Below are 19419 nucleotides of genomic sequence, written 5' to 3'. Positions count from 1 at the left end.
ATCGCTCTCAAGTTCCTTCCCCTTCAAGATAAGAAAAGTGATTCTCAGCCATGGAAATGACTTGGTCGAGTCTACGAAGTCATTGTGTGCAGTGATACTTCTAGTGCTCGAGTCTCGCAGGTCCCATCCAACCTTCCTGTCAGACAAGCCCAAGCCCTTCGCACCCACGTGGGACTTCTTCTCTCTGGCCTGCTCAGAGAGAAATCATTAAATAGCCACACCGGCAACCCCAAGTACCCTTGGATGGACTTATGGTTTGAATCTGGAATAACCCTTCCAGGTTCATGTGTTTGAACAATTGGTCCCCAGCTGCTTGTGCTGTTTTGGGAGACTGTGGAACTTTTGGGAGGAGGAACCCGAGCCAGGAGGAAATAGATTTCTTAAGTGGTAGGACTTATGTTGGGTGGGAGGCTTATGGTCCCACCCAACATCCTGTGTCATCTCTGATTCCCTTTCTACCAACACGTAAGGAGTGAGGCATCCCAGCTGCACATTCCTGTGGGCTGCTTGTCAGCCACCATGGTATCCCTGCCACAATGGACTATATGCCTTCAAACTGAAGCCAAATACATTCTTCCTCCCCTCAGCTGCTTCTTGTCAGCTGTGTTGGACACAACAGTAATAAAGGCCACTTACACCAATGAAATGGAGGGAAGGGCCTCTGCCGATAGATTCTCAATCGGTTTTGTTATTTCATAGCACTCAAGACACATGACATATACTCATAAAGAGCCAATAAATCCCAGTCACACAACCCTATCAGTGGTTAGATTTCAGACATGGCAGGTCCTCTTTGGCCCCTTTCTCCTCAGCACCACCACTCCAACCCAGATACCCACCATAGATGCGAAAGGCGTACTCAATCTTCAGGCTGGGGCAGGCCTGCTCACTGAATACAGATGCCATGCCCAGCACATCTTCAAAGGAGAACACATTGTTGTGGGAGAATACCCTGCAGATGCGGTCTCTGAAAGGGTTGACCTGTGATGGGGGTGGGGGAGACAAGGTCTATCAGGGTTGGTTTGTCACCTCCTTGAGCCTCTCCCACCTGTCTCCAGCTCCATGTCCTGGGCGTGAGATAAAAAGAGCAAACTGAAGAATGAAGTAAGAACCTGGGTGTGAGGGAGGCACCCAGGACCCAGGGCCCTGCTTGATCTCTCTCTCTGCTCACATATACCTCCTTCTGCACACACATCCCAATGGCCTATGCTTTGGTTGTGTAACTGAGTTCTTTTTATGGTGATTAAATTTCCCTCCATCTTACATTTAAAACTTTGAAAATTTTAAAAATGAATAAAAAAATATAAAATCTATAATCGACTCCTTGGAGTTAACCACTATCGGCATACTGATGTAACAGTCGGTAGGTCTAAGATCAACGCTGTGTCATTAGTTAGGGATCAACTGTCATATAGATACATTCATTACCTGTCCCTCAGAGTTAAAGGTTTCTATGCAGTAGAAGGATTATAATTATGTTTACCTTGTAGGATTGCCTTGAGGAACATGAAGAAAAATTACCCAGTGTCTGATAAATAATAACTCAACCGATGAGAGCTGTTAGCTGCTACTTAACTACCACAGACTCAGCAGAGACATTTTCAAATTAGGTTCTCAGGCTGGAAATGAAGCGCAGCAGGAGAGTATTTGCCTAGCATCTGTGATACCCTGGGCTAGACCTCCACCCCACTCCCCCACCACTTCCCAAACACACACACACACACACACACACACACACACAGAGAGAGAGAGAGAGAGAGAGAGAGAGACAGAGAGACAGAGAGACAGAGAGACAGAGAGACAGAGAGACAGAGAGACAGAGAGACAGAGAGACAGAGAGAGAACACAGTACACACACACATGCACGAACACATGCACAACAAATTAGATTCCCAAATTACCAAGGGCCACACAATTTTAGCATCTCTGGTTTTCTCAAACTGGCTCTGGCCTTGGCACACAAGCTTCCTCCAATGCTGACTGTCCTCCACATAGGTTTGTGATGTCCCAGCAGCCATTTGCCAGCTCAGACACACGTAGCTATTTCAGCTTGCAACTCTTCCTCCAGGCCCTGGGAATGGGCAGGTGCTGAGGGCTTTGGAGTGAGGGGGCAGGTCTTGGAATTTGCTATCACTTGGATATAATTGTCTCCCCAAAGCCTCTGTGTTAAAGGTCTGATTTCCAGGAGGTAGTAGAAGCTTTAAAAGGTGGGGCATAGTGAGAGGTGGTAGGATATTGGGAAGATGTCTGTTGCCTCACCATAGGCCCCAGAGCAATGGGACCAGTAGACCAAAGACTGAAACTATAAAGGTGCAATCAGTTTCTAACATGGCCTCTGCAGGTATTGTACTACAGTAACAGCCAATTACTACAGATTTCAGTGGGGAACCACATGGAGACGTGCTTGGCAGTCTTCAAAAGTAGCAAGTTCTGCTTTGACCACGGCCTCTGCTTACTCTCTAGACTCCCAATCCATTCCCAGCTCCCAGGATACCTTTCTCCAGTTGCTCAGTGCCCCCACCCTTGCCTGTTCTCAAGTTGCCTGACAACAAACCTTATCAAACTCCCAACTCTCTCTTGTACTTCAAAACAAACCCTAATACCTAATACCTCCCTCAAATCTCTGTTCTTAAATGTACCCTGACTAAGCCGCCTGACCCTGTAAACCTGCAGAACAGATCTGAGTGTCCAGTAGAACCCCAGCCTTCAAAATTTTAATCAGATGAAGTGGTTCTCTGGTTTGTTTCTAGTTCTCTTTTCTATGATAAGGTAGCTCTTCAGAGCTCCATGTTTTATGCAAAGGGGTTTAGCCCCGCGTCTCTGCTTCAGCTGTGCAATGGACTATCATCTATATTGGGCACCAGTGAAGAATCAGCAGAGAAATTTTCAAATTAGGTTCCCAGGCTGGAAATGAAACACAGCAATTGAGCATTTGCCTCAAATGTGTGACATCTTGGGTTAGGTCCCCACCCCATCTTTACCCCTTCTCAAACACACACACACACACACACACACACACACAGCTGCTAAGGGTTTATACCAGTGGTTATCAACCTGTAGGTCACCGAGACCATTGGAAAACACAGATATTTATAGTGATTCATAACAGAAGCAAAATTACAGTTATGAAGTAGCAATAAAAATAATTTTATAGTTGGGGGTCACCACAACATAAGGAGGGTCACAGCACTAGGAAGGTTGAAAGCCTCTTGCTCTGTATGGTCTCACGCTCTCTAACACTGCTCTGGGTTAGCCAAGGCTTAGCTCTATGGCTTCATTTTTTCCAGTTTTGACATTTGAGATTATTTTTTCTTTTATTCTTCCTAGAACTCAGCCATATATTTAAATGTATGGTTCTCTTTTGTTCATCAATGTATCTGAGATGAGACATTGTGTGTCACTTCGGGTGGCTCTGTGGTTCTCAAATTTTACTAAGCCAAATTTTACTAAGTATGTCACCTGGGGTCATTCTTTAAAATCATTCTATTCATGTTTGAAAAATGTAGTGTTTCATGCATGCAAGATGGAGAATCAGCTATGTAACACCGTGCTCACAGGTCCAAGCTCAGTACCATGTGCTGTACATCTCTGTTAAGTGTTCTAAAAATTGGAGCCCAACATGGTGGCACACATCTGTAATCTGAGCACTCAGGAGGCAGAAGGAGAATTTGGGAGTCAGGCTACATAGAGAATACCAGGCGAGACAGGGCCATATAACAAGACCTTGTCTCAAAAACAAAACAAAATTCAGTGTTCTGAGAATTGGGACGAGTGACTGTCACATTCATGGTACACGCTCCATGAATATCACACAAGCACACAAGCTCTTGCCCTCCAAAGTCCTGTGTCAGGAGGTTTGAATGGAGGCCAACATTATAGAAGAATTGTGTCCCCACCCCCAGTATTCCTGTGTCAAGGTAGTAAATCACTGTACCTCAATCATGACGTCACTTGGAGGCAGAGTTGTAGGCATGACTCTCTAATTTAAAGTGACTTCATGAGTTGGGACTCTCATGACATACAATGTTGTCCTCACACAAAGGGAAACTGGACCCAGAAACATTCTCAGAGAACACCATGTGGGGATGGAGACAAACATCAGGGTGAAGCTTCTATAATTCACGGAGCACCAGAGATCGCCAGCAACCCCGAAGAAGGTAGGGAGAGGCTGGGACTGACCTTCCTCCCAGTCTTCAGAAGGAACCAACCCTGTGTACACCCTAATCTTGGACTTTAGATTATGGGGGGGTTCCATTGTATATACATACACACATACATATGCATATGAATACAATACACACATATACAAGTGCACATACATATACACACATATATAATGTATTATAAAGATATGTATTTATATATCATATACATGTTCCAGAAATGGCCATGATGCAAGGGAATCCAGGCTGACCTACTCGAAAAGTTAAGCTCACTTCAGGCTGGCACATCCAATTCTTTAGCATACCCAGAAATACCTGGTTTCCCTCTCTCTAATTGATGCTGATAGCTTGAACTCCTATGATATGTTCCAAGTGCCTAGCTAAGTGGCTTTATCAATTATGTGACCAAATTTTAACTGCATTAACTCCTCTCACAAATGGATATACGGCTTAACAAGATTCCTGCAAGGAAACTACAATTGAAGATAATGTTTGTAACGCAGATAAAAGGGAACGGCAAGAAAATGCCAGCACTGAGGCTCTTTCCTACTTGAAATTCAGTTTTATGCCACATGGAGAAGGCTTGAGAATCCGGGCAGACAAGCCGAGATGTCCTTGCTTCAATTCTCTGTGCCTGTGCTCAGTCAGACACAAGGCAGGTCAGTGAGCTCTCCACCACCACATATTCCCAGCTAGGGAGGGAGATGAAGTAAGTCTTTCTTCCTCTGGGGCTTCCTCCATTGCCACCTTGGCTGGAACTGAGGGGTTTGATGGTGGGGATGGTGTTAGGGCTTGAGGAGGCTGTTACTGGAAGATCAGTTCACTCTCCCTTTGATCCATCTCACTTGCCTCTACACACACACACACACACACACACACACACACACACACAAGGTTGAGGGTTGTAGTGTGCTATCCTCCAAGCAAAACAGTTACTATCTTCCTTAGACCATCGGTGCCTGGTTTCAAGCAGCCATCATGATAGGGCCTGCTGGCTACAGATGGTTCCTCAGAGAAGGAGCGATTGGGTAGGTCATGAACCCTCCCCCTGAGACTCCAGCCACTCTTCCCAGCCTTTGCATGCAATTCTGTCCTAACTGCAAATAACCTAGGGGTCTTGAGATATGCTAGGGTGTAAAGGCCGGAGGACGTTAATGGAAGTCTATCTGGTAATGGGAAGCCATCATCCAGGGTGGGTCAAGGCTTAAGGCTTTCTAGTATGGAAGGGGTCACTCATGGTCCTATAAGTGACCCCTCACCTGTTCCCGGTCAGGCCTCTAAGCTCATTGGTTCCTTAGGCTGGACTTTGGAGGGAAGGTACTTTGCTTTGTCAGTGGGACCTTCTAAGGAGAGCACATATGTTTGTATCTTCTCCCAGGGAAGGAATCCTTGTAATTAATACACACACACACACACACACACACACACACACACACACACACACACACCCTTAGACTGGAAACCCAGAAGTTGACAGTCGATGACAGCAAGAATAACAGCACATACAGCACAACTTTGGAAAAAGCAAAGAAAGTATTTCCGATGATGAAGAGGAGGGCCAGGCCTCATGCTGCCAAGGCTTTGCTACGTACTTACAAGTACAGATGGTTCTAATTTGGATTTCCTAGATTTCCCTTTAATAATGAACTACATGAACAGCCACGTGTCTCTGATCCACTGAACAAGGAAGATGCTACAGAATGAATAGTAAAGTATGTTTTTAATAAAAATATAATTTCTACTCGTATTTTGTGGTACAGGCCTGTAAACCCAGCACTTAGGAGGCTGAGGCACGAGAACTGTGAGTCTAAGGCTGACCTTATGTAGCAAAAACAATCTTTAAAAAAAAAAAGAAACAGCATGGTCTAACTCCCACTGGCTAACCCCTTAAAGTAAACTGAGTCCTCCCCTCCCAGAAGCCATCAGCCGTGAAGAGCTCCGTTTCCCGCTCAGCGTCTTTAGCACACTTTTAAAGGACTCGCCCCAATGCTTCCTATCTGGACTGTTTCTTTTTTGAGTGTAGGATGTTTGTCACAGAAGTTTCCAATGTCTCTCGCTTTTCTCAGTAATGGGTAACACAAATTGGCCTTGGTGGGTGGTTGTTGTTGTTTTGGTTTGGTTTGGTTTGGTTTGGTTTTGGTTGTTGCTGTTTTTGTTTGGATGGGGAGGGAGCAAGGGTGGACCTGGAAAGAATAAGAAGTGAATGTGATCAGGATACACTGTGTGAAATCCCCAAATAATTAATAAAAACATTATGGGCTCAGCCATTAAAGGCTAGGCTCACAGCCAAGAATAAAAATATTATGTTGAGGGGGGAAATGCAAAACAAGACAAGACAAACTCCCAAAAGCAGTATGGAGGTGGCTCAGTTAGCAACCTGAGTTTGGGTGTCACACAAGGATTCAGGTGTAGCAGAGCACACTTGTAATCCTAGCACTGGAGAGCTGAGGACAGGAGGGTCCCTCTAGGGGGCTCACTAGCCAAATTGATGGGCTCCGAGTTCAATGAGAAACCCTGTCTCAAAAACAAAAACGAACAAACAAAAACGGAGTAATTGAGGAAAACTCCTGACATTGACCTCTGACCTACCCACACTCACATATGCAAACATGTACATGAACATGCACACACATATACCCCACACACAGACACACACACACACACACACACACACACACACCGCACCGCTACTTATGGTGAATTGAATGTGATTGTTGATGCAAGTCTGTCTATGACCAGTGGGGGGAAAAAACAACAAGCTGACTTGGTGTTAATCTCCTTGGAGATTTTTCTCCAGGCTACTGTGACCAGGACAGTCAGTCCAGACGCCCGGAAACGGCAGCAGGAGTCATTGACATGCTCAGGATTATTTTTCTCTCTAGTTTTCTAGCAACTCATATATGAGGATCTGTGATCAGAGAGGAGTGACTGAGCATCTTCCTAACCACAGAAAGGCCTGCTCGGCTGTCTTGAGATGGTGCTCTCGAATGAGCCAGTCACCTGTAGATGGGTTACATATTTTTCCTGCACAAACAAGTGTTTCGCATCCGCTGACCTATTATGATGTCAAGCGGTGGCTGACATTTTCCACCTATGATTTTGCCAGTGATATGTTATACTGTTTGTGACATATACGCAGCTGTTGCTCACCAAGTGGAACTGCAACTTCATTTGCCTACTCAAGAGAAATTAGGTGACTCATGGTAACATGGATGCTTTTCCATTGTAAGACTGTATCTCAGGGAGACTTTTGAAGTGGAATTTTTTTTTCACTGTTGTTGCCAAGACTGTGGTATCACCCTATAAAAAAGTGTTTACATGAACATACCTAGAAATATTAGAAACAGATTTTTTTCTAACCTGTTTGAAATTTGCCCAAATAATGTAGGCGGATGTTGAGCCTGTTTGTTTAAAAATATAAAAAGGTAAAGCTTTCCAATTAGCTTGTAAAAATCAGTGGCTGACATAAGGGAAGACGCATGATTCCTAGCTCAGTTCAATAAAAAGCCTTTAATTGGTAGATGGGGATGAAAACAGAGAGCCGTGATTTAATACATGCACCCCATGATACACCTCTCCTGTGTGAATCAGTTATGACAGCTATTAAAAATAAAACAAACTAGCTGTACCCCATAAATATGCACAATATGTGTCAATTAGGAAAAAAAAGCAACAATCAAGCTAGACCCAGCAACCTACATAGCTCTGTTTCCAAGCATTACAGTAAGATTTTAAAGAACAAGCTGGCAGGGGTGAGGGGTGGTGGGGTGGTGTAATATGGCTCAGTGGATAAGAGTGCTCACTGCTAAGCCTCATGACCTGAATTTGATTCCCAGGACCCACATGTGGAGGGAGAGAACTACAAATTGCCTTTTGATCTCCACATGTATACTATAGCACACACACATGGGATATCCACATGCATACTATAGCATGCACACACATAAACACAAACAAGATATCCACATACATACTATAGCATGCACACACACACAGAATAATGTTTTTTAATTACATTTTATGTGTGAAAGTCTTGCCTGTATGTATGTGTGCCACACATGTGCATGCATTGCCCTCAGAAGAGGGCCGTGGATCACCCTCTTGTGGACTATTGTTAGCTGCCATGTAGGGAATGGGAACCGAACCCACGTCCTCTGCAAGAGCTGCAAGAGTTCTTAACCACTGAGCCACATTTCCAGCCCCCAAACTTCTTACCTTCAATAAAATCATTTTCTCAACAAGGTGTAAAAACTGGAAGCCAGACTGGAATGGAGTGAACCCTTGGGGGCTAGCCCAGTAACTCTTGAAGTAACTCGGTGAAGGTGAGAGCTAGGGGAGGGTGGAGAAGCTAGGAGAGAGGGGCGGGGCCACCAGACTGGTGTGGGAGGAACCAGAGCACAGAGCAAGGGACAGCTGCTCTCTAGAGATAGCAAGGCCAAGGTGTCACCAGAGCAGCCTCTAAGAGTCAGGGCCTGTCAACCCAGTCATCGCTGAGGCCTGATATTCTAAAGAGACACGTGTGCCCTTCCTTTAGACTATCGGATTGATAGCAATGGCCCCAAGATACTGGAATTTTCTCAAGAATCCCATGGCAAGAGAAGTGAAGGTGGGGTCAGCAGAGGAGGAGGCTGTCTCCCAGGTTAGGATTTCCGGTTCTGACAACTTGTCAACCCATATTTAAGGAGAGCCTGGAGCCAAGATAAATGGTCAGTAGTAGACAGGAACACACACTGGCCAGGACTGCTTAGTTTCACATACACACCTCTTGCTATTCAAACCTGAACCCTATGTTCAGGAGCCAGAAGATAGATTAGCTGGGGCTGAGGAGGTGCTGGACATCTTTATTGCTCTTCTCAACGTGACCACATTGAATAAATAAATATCCTTTTTCTCCTGTTCACTGTTACATGTCTCTTTAACTGGCCTCCTGGGCACAGGTGGTGGAGCCTAGCTCATTGGGGCTGCCAGGACCCATGCTCTCCAGTAGCGCAAGCAGAGTGTCCCATGCCTGCTGCTAATCCAAATAAAGGCAGCTTCCTTCTCTCCCAGGTTCCCTGCCTTTGTGTTTACCAGAGGGATGGTCAGACACTGAGATCCTGTGATGAGGTATCACTTAGAATCTGCACAGTTCCAGGTGGAGTCTGATGCAGATGCCTTGCAGAGAGATTTCTAAGTGCTTGGGGGATGCAGATGGCTCTCTACCTTGAGCTAATAACAGAAGGTTAGGGACCCTTCTGTCCAACCCCTCTGGCAGATAGAAGATCAACCAGGAAGGCCTTACAGAGGGGTGCTTAAGCGGCCCAGGCCCCACCCTTAACCAGCCCAGGTCCTCTGTAGTTTACCATGTTCCAGATTTTTTTTAATGCTATTAACATTAACAATCTGAAACCCAAACCCATAAATTTTAGGATGCACCCAGAGAGTTATCATCTGCATTAAATTTCACACTCGTTTAAAAGTCCTCAATCCTCCAAGGGAGGAAGGAAGTGACAATTGACAAAGTAATACTTCCATTCCAAGAATAACGTGTACCGGAGCTCCTTGATGTTCCGAACACCGGGAATGTAAACACGTCAGCACAGACATTTACACAGGTAACTCACAGTGCAATCTCCCTTTTTGCATGGGGAGACCAAGGAAGATGAAAATAAACCCCAGACGATGGCAGATTTTTTTGAAACAGACTACAGTTTGTTGATAAAAACACTGCAGTTCCTTCCCACTCCCCTCAGCCCCCCAAAATTAACCTTTTTTTTAAGTCCCCTTAAAGTTATTGAACAAGAGATTTGATTTGAAGATGAAAGCCAGAGGGAAATATTTGGACTTAGAAATATTCCCTTGCCATTTCTCTAGCTAATGCTTAGTCAAAAAGAGCTTTTTACAGTTACTGGAAAAAAATACTCATAAAAATATGTCTCTGACTCAATGATGACTTCACAGAGGCACTGGGAGTTTTAAGACCTTGTGGGTTTTTTTTTTTTTTTTTTTTTAAACTCAATGTTATTTCACTTAAAGTTTCTCATTGCTATTTAAATCTTAATTGCTGATGGCTACTTTTAAACATCCTTTGTTTCATTTTTGCTTTGGCCTAATTTTGTGTGGTGCACGCACATAGTCATGTGGGTGTATGCACATGTGTGCACACGCATGTGAAGGTCAGAGGTCAACAGTGCATATTTTCTCTTTAAAAGAACGGAAGCTATAGGCAGTTGTGATGTACCGTGTGAGTGCTGGGAACCAAACCTGGGTCCTCCGCAAGAGCACTCCCTGAACCTGGAGCTCACTCCCTGAGTAGGCTGAGTCACCACTGAGCTCCAGGCATCTGCCTCACCCTGCACCAACTGGAGTTACAGATGAGTCCCTGATGAGGAGCTGATTACATCTCCTTGGGATCCAAATCCAGGTCCACATGCTTTCATAGTAAGCATGTTACTTACGGAGTCACCTCCCTACTCCTACTTTTGAATATTATTTTATTTTTGCTCATGGTACATGTTGTCAACTCTTATTAAAATGATTTGGCTGTGTGACAGTTCATCAGGTAAAGGAACATCTAGGCCCGACTACATGAGATCACTCCTGAGACCCGGATGGTACAAGGAAAAGAACCCTCAAAAGTTGTCCTCTAAGCTCTATTGATGATCTGTGGTGTGCGCGCACACACACACACACCCAATAAATGTTAAAAAACAAAACAAAACAAAAGTATTATTAATATATAAGCATTTTTTCATAGTTGTAAAGGTTAAGTCTAGGGTTTGATGAAAGTACCCAACCCCTGAGGGTATATCCCAAGCCTTTTTTTTTTAAATATTAAAATCTTTTATTTTGAGACATGGCCTCAATAAATGGCTCAGGTTGGCCTTGAACTCACTGTAGCCCAGGCATCCTCCTGTTTCAGTCTTCAGGTAGCTGTGATCATGGGCCTATACTCCCAGGTCCAGATAACATATTTTTAAACGTTTGAAACATGTAAAAGCACCTGTTGAGGACTGGATAGAGTAATTGTCAGGAGGGGCAGGGAGCAGTACCCCTCAGTTTTGAATAGAGGCCTCAGTTTGGCTGGAACAGACTGTCCCTGGAGGAAGCTCCCACTTGGCCCAACACATTTGGGTGGACAGATCCTCGGGTCTTGAAAGAAGGGTGTACCTGAACCTCTTGTTTCGGTGTCTTTAACATTTTCCCTCATATATATCATAGTCATGAATTGAAAAGCTCAATAATAAGACACTTACTCTCCCCATGTTGATCCATAATGTTACTGCAATCCTAGTTAAAGTCTTCCAGCTGCTGTTTCTGTGAAAACCAACAAGCTGATTCTCTCTGTGGAAATACAGAGTTTAGATCAGCAAAGGCGAGCCTACAAGCCTTGAAGACCAGAACTAGAGCACTGGAAACTGAGACGGTGTGAGATTAATGTAAGGACAGATGAACCAGGCTGGAACAGAGACCCAGTACCAGATGTGCCCCCATCTATGGTGGAAAGACATTATTATGCATCCAAGAGAAAAGGGGTATCAACCCCTGGAGCTGGGTTGGTGGACAGTGACATTGGGGAATGATGGATCTTGGTCCCTACCTCACACAAAACACAAAAGCAATCCCAGGTTGAGCCATAATCTAATATAGGGCTAGCAGTCTAACTTCAGAAACATTTTATTTAAAAAAAAAAAAAAAAAAAAAAAAAAAAAACAGAATATCTTGTTAACCTTGAGGCAAAGATTGTTTAACAATATACAAAAGCACTAACCATAGGGGGACCGCCATACATTTGAGTATCCCAAAATTGAAAAATTACATTGTTCAAAAGGCATCATTACGAGAATAAAAAGGCAAGCTACAACAATCAATATGCACTTCAAGAGATGAATGGATAAACAAGCCTAGACGCAGCTAGGAGATGGAATGCGACTGGGAGAAAGGAGAAGCCATTGATGAACGCCACACTGCCAGAGATCCTTCAATGGATTCTGCTGAGCGAGGGAAATCGGGCTAAAAGGGCTACATATTGAGCCTGGCACAGCGCCTGTAACTCCAGCTCTCAGGAGGCAGAAGCTGGAAGATTAAGAGTTCAACCGGGCCAGTCTGAGCTACTGAGACCCAGTCTCCAAAAAAATAACCATTAAAGAAAGGAAGAGATGAAAGTGGGTGAGCAAGGTAGAAGGAAGAGGGAAGAGAGCGGCTACACATTGTAGGAATCTGTTCTGGAAAATGCAGAATTATAGGCATGGAAAACAGATGAGCGTGCGGTAGCCATCGCTTGGGGAAGGAGAAGCTAACGTGAAGGGGGGCTCACAAGGAATGGTTTACAGTGAAGGGACCGGAAGGGGCAGATCTAGCCTTTTTGCATTTTTTAATGTGTGTGTGTGTGTGTGTGTGTGTGTGTGTGTGTGTGTGTGTTTTGTTTTTAATTGTGCTTGTTTGTCAGTGTCTGTCTGTCTGTCTGTGGGTACGTGTACATGCCACAGGCTGGAAGTGTTGGATCAGTTACAAGTAGCTGTTAGCTGCCTAAGATCGGCTTTGGGTCCTCTGTAAGAGCAGTGCCCCGCTCCCAACCGCTGAGCCTTTTCTCCATCCCAGTCTTTGCATTTTTCCAGAGCCTCGGCGCCATACACCACAGGAGTGAGCTCTTGCTGGGTGCAAATTAAAAGCAGTTAGCAACAGGATGGCAGTGAGCTCCAGAGAGGAGAGATGCCAGGCCCACAACAGATGAAAACATTGCAAACATGTGGCCAACAACTCGTAGAAAGAGAGGACTAACAGAACACTGATCGAGTTGGGTTCTAGAGAGGCAAAGAGAGTAAAAATCCTCACTGTACTCTGAGATCCTGGGGAGTTTGCTTCTCACAGGGATTCTGAGACCACGCTGGAGTTCATAACATAAACCACAGGTGGATGAGTTACCGTACAGAGTAAGGAAGGGGGCGAGGTGTACTAGCCAGGCATCAGCATGAACTCCGTGGCATCTACCATTTGTAAGTAGAGAGCTACAAAAGCTAACTACTGATGGGTGACATCAGAGTGTGTGTGTGTGTGTGTGTGTGTGTGTGTGTGTGTGTGTGTGTGTACGCTCATGTGTTTGCGAGTGCCTATCCGTGAAGGGCAGAGGGCAGCCTCAGCTGTTGCTCCTGTGTACTACCAACCTCATCTACCTGAGATAGGGTCCCTCACTGGCCTATCAGCCTTGTCTGTCTGAGACAAGGGTCTCTCATTGGCCCATCCACCTTGTCTGTCTGAGACAGGTTCCCTCATTGGCTTATGAGCCTTGTCTGTTTGAGAGAGGGTCTCTCACTAGCCTGATCTATGCCAAGACAAGCAGTGTGACTTTAGGTTAGACTCCAGGAATCTGCCTGTCTCTGCCTCTTCAGCCCTGGGATTACAAGGTAATAGGTCCCGTTTCGCATATCTCTGTGTTTCTGTTTGCCTAGGGGCCATATGCTGATTTCTGTATCATTCCAATTTTAGTATATGCGTTGCCCAGGTGAGAGCCTGGCTCTGTGTGTGTGTGCGTGTGCGTGTGCGTGTGTGTGTGTGTGTGTGTGTGTGTGTGTGTGTGTGCGCGCGCGCGCGCGCGCGCGTGCGCACATGCTCTGGGCATTGAACTCAGGTTCCAGCAGCAAACACTGCTGACTAAACTATCTCTCAAGCTCCAAATTTCTGTTTTTGATAGGAATACCATGATTGTGTAAGATACTGACATCAGGGAAGGTTGAGCCAAAGGAGAACAGAGCCTGCCTTCTAAATCCCATGAGCGACTGTTGCAGTAACAAACCACACTTGGAAATCAAACTCAAGAATGTATGAACAGCTTCAGCGTTAGGTGCTCACCACACTTAGATTTTTAATAAAACCATGTAAAAATTGCCATTAGATGGGAGCCACACTAGCAGAAAAATAATGTAACAGAAACAGGGGTCACAATGACTCAAATGACAGGGCAGGCACAGATAGTAAAATAACAGCTGTAGTCACACTACCTATGTTCTAGAAGGTAGAGGAAGCTGGGCTCAGAGGTACATACTATAAACCCATCTACTCGGGAGGTTAAAGCAGGAGATTGATTGCTTGAACCCAGGAGTTTCACACCAGCCTGGCAACAAAGTGAGTCCCTATCTCAAAGCAAGCAAACAAACGTTAGAAAAGAAATGATTTGTAAACTGTAATCACACATATCAAAACAAACCAAAACCAAAATCAAACAAAACAAAAGAACCTTTTTCCAGAGATAAAAGGAGGACCTAGACAGGAACAAAAATAAAACGACACCAGATTTCCTGTCTAAGCAGATCAGATTACAAGAAAACCATTGTTTAATTCTCTGGTGGAAAAAAATTAAAGTTCTTATCCTGCTATATTCTATACCTAGCAAAGATGTCCTCCAGACACAAAGGCACAAGAGTTGTTTTTTTTCCCAACAAACAAAGCTGAGAGAACGAGGTAGCCACAGACCAGAGCTAGAAAAAGCATCCCAGGAAGTAACCTAGAATAAGCACAAGGAAAATACCAGAAAAGAACTTAGATTTACACAAAGGAGTAAAAGAGACCAGAAATGTGTGAACAGAAAACTCCTTTGAAAAGAGACAATCCATAATTACAGTTGGAATGTCAACATTTCTCTGCCAATAGCAGAACAGGTGGGCCATCCCCAAAGTCATGCAGAATGTAAGACTATCAACCAACAGGATGTAATTGCTATTTTCTAGAGAGTTCTACATATCACAGCAAATATACATTTTTTTCCCAGTACACTTGGAACATTGAGCAAAATAGACCAGATTCTGGTCAAAAAGCAAGTCACCAAATTTAAGAGGACATAAATCATACAAACTATGTTCTTTTATCATAACTAAATAATTAGAATTCAACAGTGAAGAAAACAACTCGGAAACCCACAACAAATGAGGACATATTTTGAGCTAAATGAAAATAAAAGCATATCAAAAGTTGCGGGTTTTTTTTTTTTTTGGGGGGGGGGAACAGTACATACGTGGAAGTTAGCACTCCTAGAAAAAAGAAAAATGATAACCAAAATAAGTCTTTACAAGATCCTCCACCTGTTGAGGAGAGAGGGCTACTGGGGGGAGGGGTGCAAGTCTGTCAGCCAATGAATGCTGGAACCCATCCCCATGCAGCTTCTGAGCTATCTGCTTTCTGGGAAGTAGCTGTCCCAGGGGAATGGAAGAGCTTGATAGCATGTGTAGTGGTGAGGGGGCCACAGGCCAATCGAGCTCTGTGCTCCCTGAAAGCAGAAGAGCTGCGTGGACCCTTCTGTGTGAGGTTCCTCTACTGTCAACCTCTGCCCAGGAGGAATCCCTGCTTCCTGATCCGAACCCTGAACAGCCCTTCGGCACCAGAGCAGTTCCACCAGAAGGTGGCAGTGTTAGGTCAGAACCACATCGTCAGTTCCCAAACCCAACACAAGTGAGCGCCTGCTGTATGCACACAGTGCCAGGGCAGACATTAGCACTCTGCATGATGGTAAGAAAGCAGGGCTCGCAGGAAGAACTGGCCCCTGGCTGTCTGTCGAGGCCTTCTTGCGGGTGTTTTTTGTATGGAGTTTCTAAGCCCTTTGGATTTTAAGTACACCCATGAAAATTTCTCAAAAATCATGGTCATAAACATAAAACTGGGGTTTGGGGCGCCAAGGCATTACCCAGAATCCCATGCTAGGACTGTCAGCTGTCAGGGGCTCAGATTTATCTGTGGAAATGAAGTTGCAAAGCTCATAATCTGAATTTATCTCCTTGTAGCAAGTGGGTGTGAGTCCCTGAACTAGATCCTGGGGGTCCCATCATGACAGGAAAGCTACATCTGCCTTTTTCATGAGGCCCCCTGCACTTGAAAAATAAATAAATAAACAAACAAACAAACAGGAACTATTTCTTTCCAGATCACAGAAATACCACCCTTGGTAGGGCACAGTCGGATGTGGGTAACTGAAACTGCAAAGGGCAATGGCGGATGAACCAGGACTACTGCACACAGTAAAGCATAATGTTTCAAGCCAGGACAGCGTAGTGTGTGCTGAGAGGGAGGACAAGTAGCCTGAATGGGAGGACCAGGAAGAAACAGATCAGAAAAGGACTGAGGCCAGTAAAGGGAGGAGGGGAAGCAGTCAGATCCCTGGAGAGAAGACGACAAAGTGAGGCCGAGGGCTTTCTCCTGCTTCAGGCTTCTCCCAGTCCCCCGGCCATCACAGGACAAGCAAAGCTACAGAGAAGAGAACAGTAACAGGGCTGAACGTGAACCCTGAAGCCCCTCAGAGGCCCTGACTATTCTGCATGACCCTGTATGCCCATTTCAGGGGATGGGAGTGGGAACATGAGGGTGAAGAGGGGTGGAGGGTGGGAACGGAGGATGGAGGAGGGTAGGGTGAGAACTCCTAGGTTGAAGCTTAGGCAGGTGGACACTCTTCTTCTATGGCCAGGCCCTGGGGGTGATCCCCACTAGTCCCTGACTCAAAAGTTCACCCTTCCTAAAGGTACTGTGGAAGCTGTCTTCTGGTGACAGATGGGCTGGCAGGGACATGCTGGGGATGTGTCCTGCCGGCAGCTGGAGGCAGATCACTGATGGAACAAACAGGCTAGGCAGTAAAAACATTAAATATTATTAAACAACTGTGGGCTCACCAGGCCTGTGCCTGGCTCAGTTCCAGCAGTCTCTGCCTAGATTTCAGGCTTATAGCTATCTAATGCTTCCCTTTGGAACCTTCCAGAAGATCTTCCTGCCCTAGTCCTTCCCTGAAGGAGAGCTCAAGGGATGTAAGTCTTCAGAGGCCATCCAGGACTTGGGCCTTATGCTGTAGAAGGCTTGGGACACAGTAAACCAAGCAGAGGTTCTGTAAGCAGACTGTCTCTAAAGTGTTCACATTTTTTAAAGAAAAGGTCTTATGTGGTTAGAGAGATGAGCCAGTGGTTAAGAGCACTGACTGCTCTTCCAGAGGACCAGGGTTCAGTCCTCAGCACCTACATGGCACCTCACAACTGTCTGTAACTCCAGTTTCAGGGGGATCTAATGCCCTTACTCAGACATGCAGGCAGGCAATACAAATGCACATAAAATTAAAAATAAATAAGCCATTTTTTAAAAGACAGTATCTCATGTAGCACAGGCTGGCCTTGAACTTGCTGTGTAGCCAAGGCTGACTTCAAATTTATGATCCTCTTTCCTCTATCTCCCAAGTGTTCCTATGGTATACGACCATGACCAGCATAGTATAACTTTTATTATATTCATTTTATACACACATGCATGTGCGCAGACACACACACACACACACACACACATACACACACACACACACGTAGCATGTGAAGAACAAAGAACAATTCCTCTCCTTCTAATATGTGAGTCCCAGAAATCAGACTCAAGTCATCAGGCTTGGAAGCAAGCAGCCCACTCCCCACTGGGCCATCTCACCAGCTTCATAATAACTTTTAATTTGATTTCTATGAGATTTTGTTATGTTGCAGCTTTTGACCAGCTTATGCAGTTTCAGTGTTCTGTTTGTACAACCTGAACAGGCTGATGATGATGATAATGATGATGATGATGATGATGATAATAATAATAATAGTCAGCTAGCCAGTGTCCCCTTGCCTAATTATTAACAAGCCGTCCACATACTGTAGCTAGTGTCTGGTTGCATACTACCTTGCTTTGAGACCAGATCTCCCTGTGTAGTCCAGGCTAACCTGGAACTTGCAACTTTCCGGCCTTGGCCTCCTGAGGCTTCCATTAGCCTTTTTAGTGAGTCAACCCCACAGTGTCACACAACATATTAAACAATATTCAAGAGTCTGTATAATAAAAACAGCAAAAACAAGCTATGTGACTTTGGGTAAACCACCTCTCCATTTCCTGGTCTACAAAAGGGGCAGGCTGAGAACTTTGCTCATGGGTTTTTATGCCGTTTGAGTAACACCATATTTGTTTCTGGTACCGGCATGCTGCTGATAAATGAGCTATAGTATTATCAGCCCAGCCCACTTGGCCAGCTTCCCATCGGTATCATGTTCGCCCTGCCAGTCAGAACTATGCTAACTAAGCCTGTTACCCGAGCCAGCATACCAGGATGCAGCTCCTGGGTTTCAAACCTGCCTGTGCATTGCTTCATTCTGCAGTGGGAGCTGAGGTATGCACTTGTGGCAGGCAGGTCTGAGCCTAACGGGAACTTTAATGGGAATCCCAGTTCCTTAACCACAGTGGTCCTTCTGAGTCAGTCTTCATCAGGTAGTCTTCACATGGCCAACGATCGGACAACACAGAAGGCCCCAGTAACCATTGCAACACCAGGAAATGACAGGCAAGATTTAGGATGTCCTTGGGTTGTCGCCACTGGTGGCTCCTGCCTCACCAGGGCAAAGCCTTTCATCCAGAAAAGAGGGACAGAGCTACAGGCAGGGGATAGTCACCCTGCACAGAACAGACATCCATCTGAAAACCCGGCTTCAGCCCAGACTCCACCAAACCCCCCTTTCTCCCCTCTATGGGGCTACAGTCAGTCCTTACAAAGGCAGTGTCTATCACACAGGTACCCCGCCTCCATGGCTTCTTCCACCTCTGACAAACTGTCTGTCCTCCAAACAGACCCTATAACTGCCATTCCTCTTCCTCCTCTTCTTCCTCCTCCTCCTCCTCCTCCTCTTCCTCCTCCTTTCTTTCCAATGTTTGCCACATCTAGTAAATAAATAGATTTCTGTTGGCTGCCTCCTGACAAAGACACTCTTGCCTGGAACCCCAGTGAAGTGCTGGGTTTGTGGGAATGACTGTCAAGTTCAATGCTGTAGCTTTGCCATTTCATCTCATTATGGGGACAGCGGGGGAAACAATTACCACCGACATCCTGAAGATGCTGGTCCTAGGAGGTCAGCTCTGTGGGTGAGGTAACCTGCTCGGAGGAGGACTTGCCTGGGGACTTGCCTAAGAGGAGGGTGTGAGGCCTAAAGGTTCTGTAGGAGACAAAGCTGGGGAGGCCAGATGGAGGCGAGAGGGGATGGGAGGGTCGGATAGATACAAGCCTGCTCTGAGGCCACTCAATCTCTTCCCAGCTTTCTGGGTTAGTGGTTACTACAGGGCTTGGCCAAAGCAATGTTTGTGAATCTCTGCTAAGAGGCCAAGGGTTTGTTTGGAATAATGTGAAGTGGGGGCAGAAAGAACAGAAGGAGAAGCAAGAGCCCCTGATCCCTGTTCCTTATGCCCCCTCTCCCAGGAAGACTCAGGAAAGGTGGGCCACGTACCGCACAAGGCACAAGGC

General features: G+C 45.4%; 1 protein-coding gene across 1 annotated transcript in view; it reads right to left on the bottom strand.

Moving 5' to 3' along the window:
• Positions 1 to 19419, bottom strand: part of Cib4 (calcium and integrin binding family member 4) — a 57385-nt gene that overhangs the window by 11207 nt on the left and 26759 nt on the right. The window contains exon 4 of the mRNA XM_076941778.1: positions 840 to 981. Coding sequence (XP_076797893.1) covers positions 840 to 981 — 142 coding nt within the window. The remainder of the gene's footprint in view (positions 1 to 839; positions 982 to 19419) is intronic.

Source organism: Arvicanthis niloticus, chromosome 11 (genome assembly GCF_011762505.2).
Source record: "Arvicanthis niloticus isolate mArvNil1 chromosome 11, mArvNil1.pat.X, whole genome shotgun sequence".
NCBI classification, from domain to species: Eukaryota; Metazoa; Chordata; class Mammalia; order Rodentia; family Muridae; genus Arvicanthis; species Arvicanthis niloticus.
The sequence above is the reverse complement of the archived record's forward strand: the minus strand, read 5'-3'. Positions and strand labels throughout refer to the sequence as shown.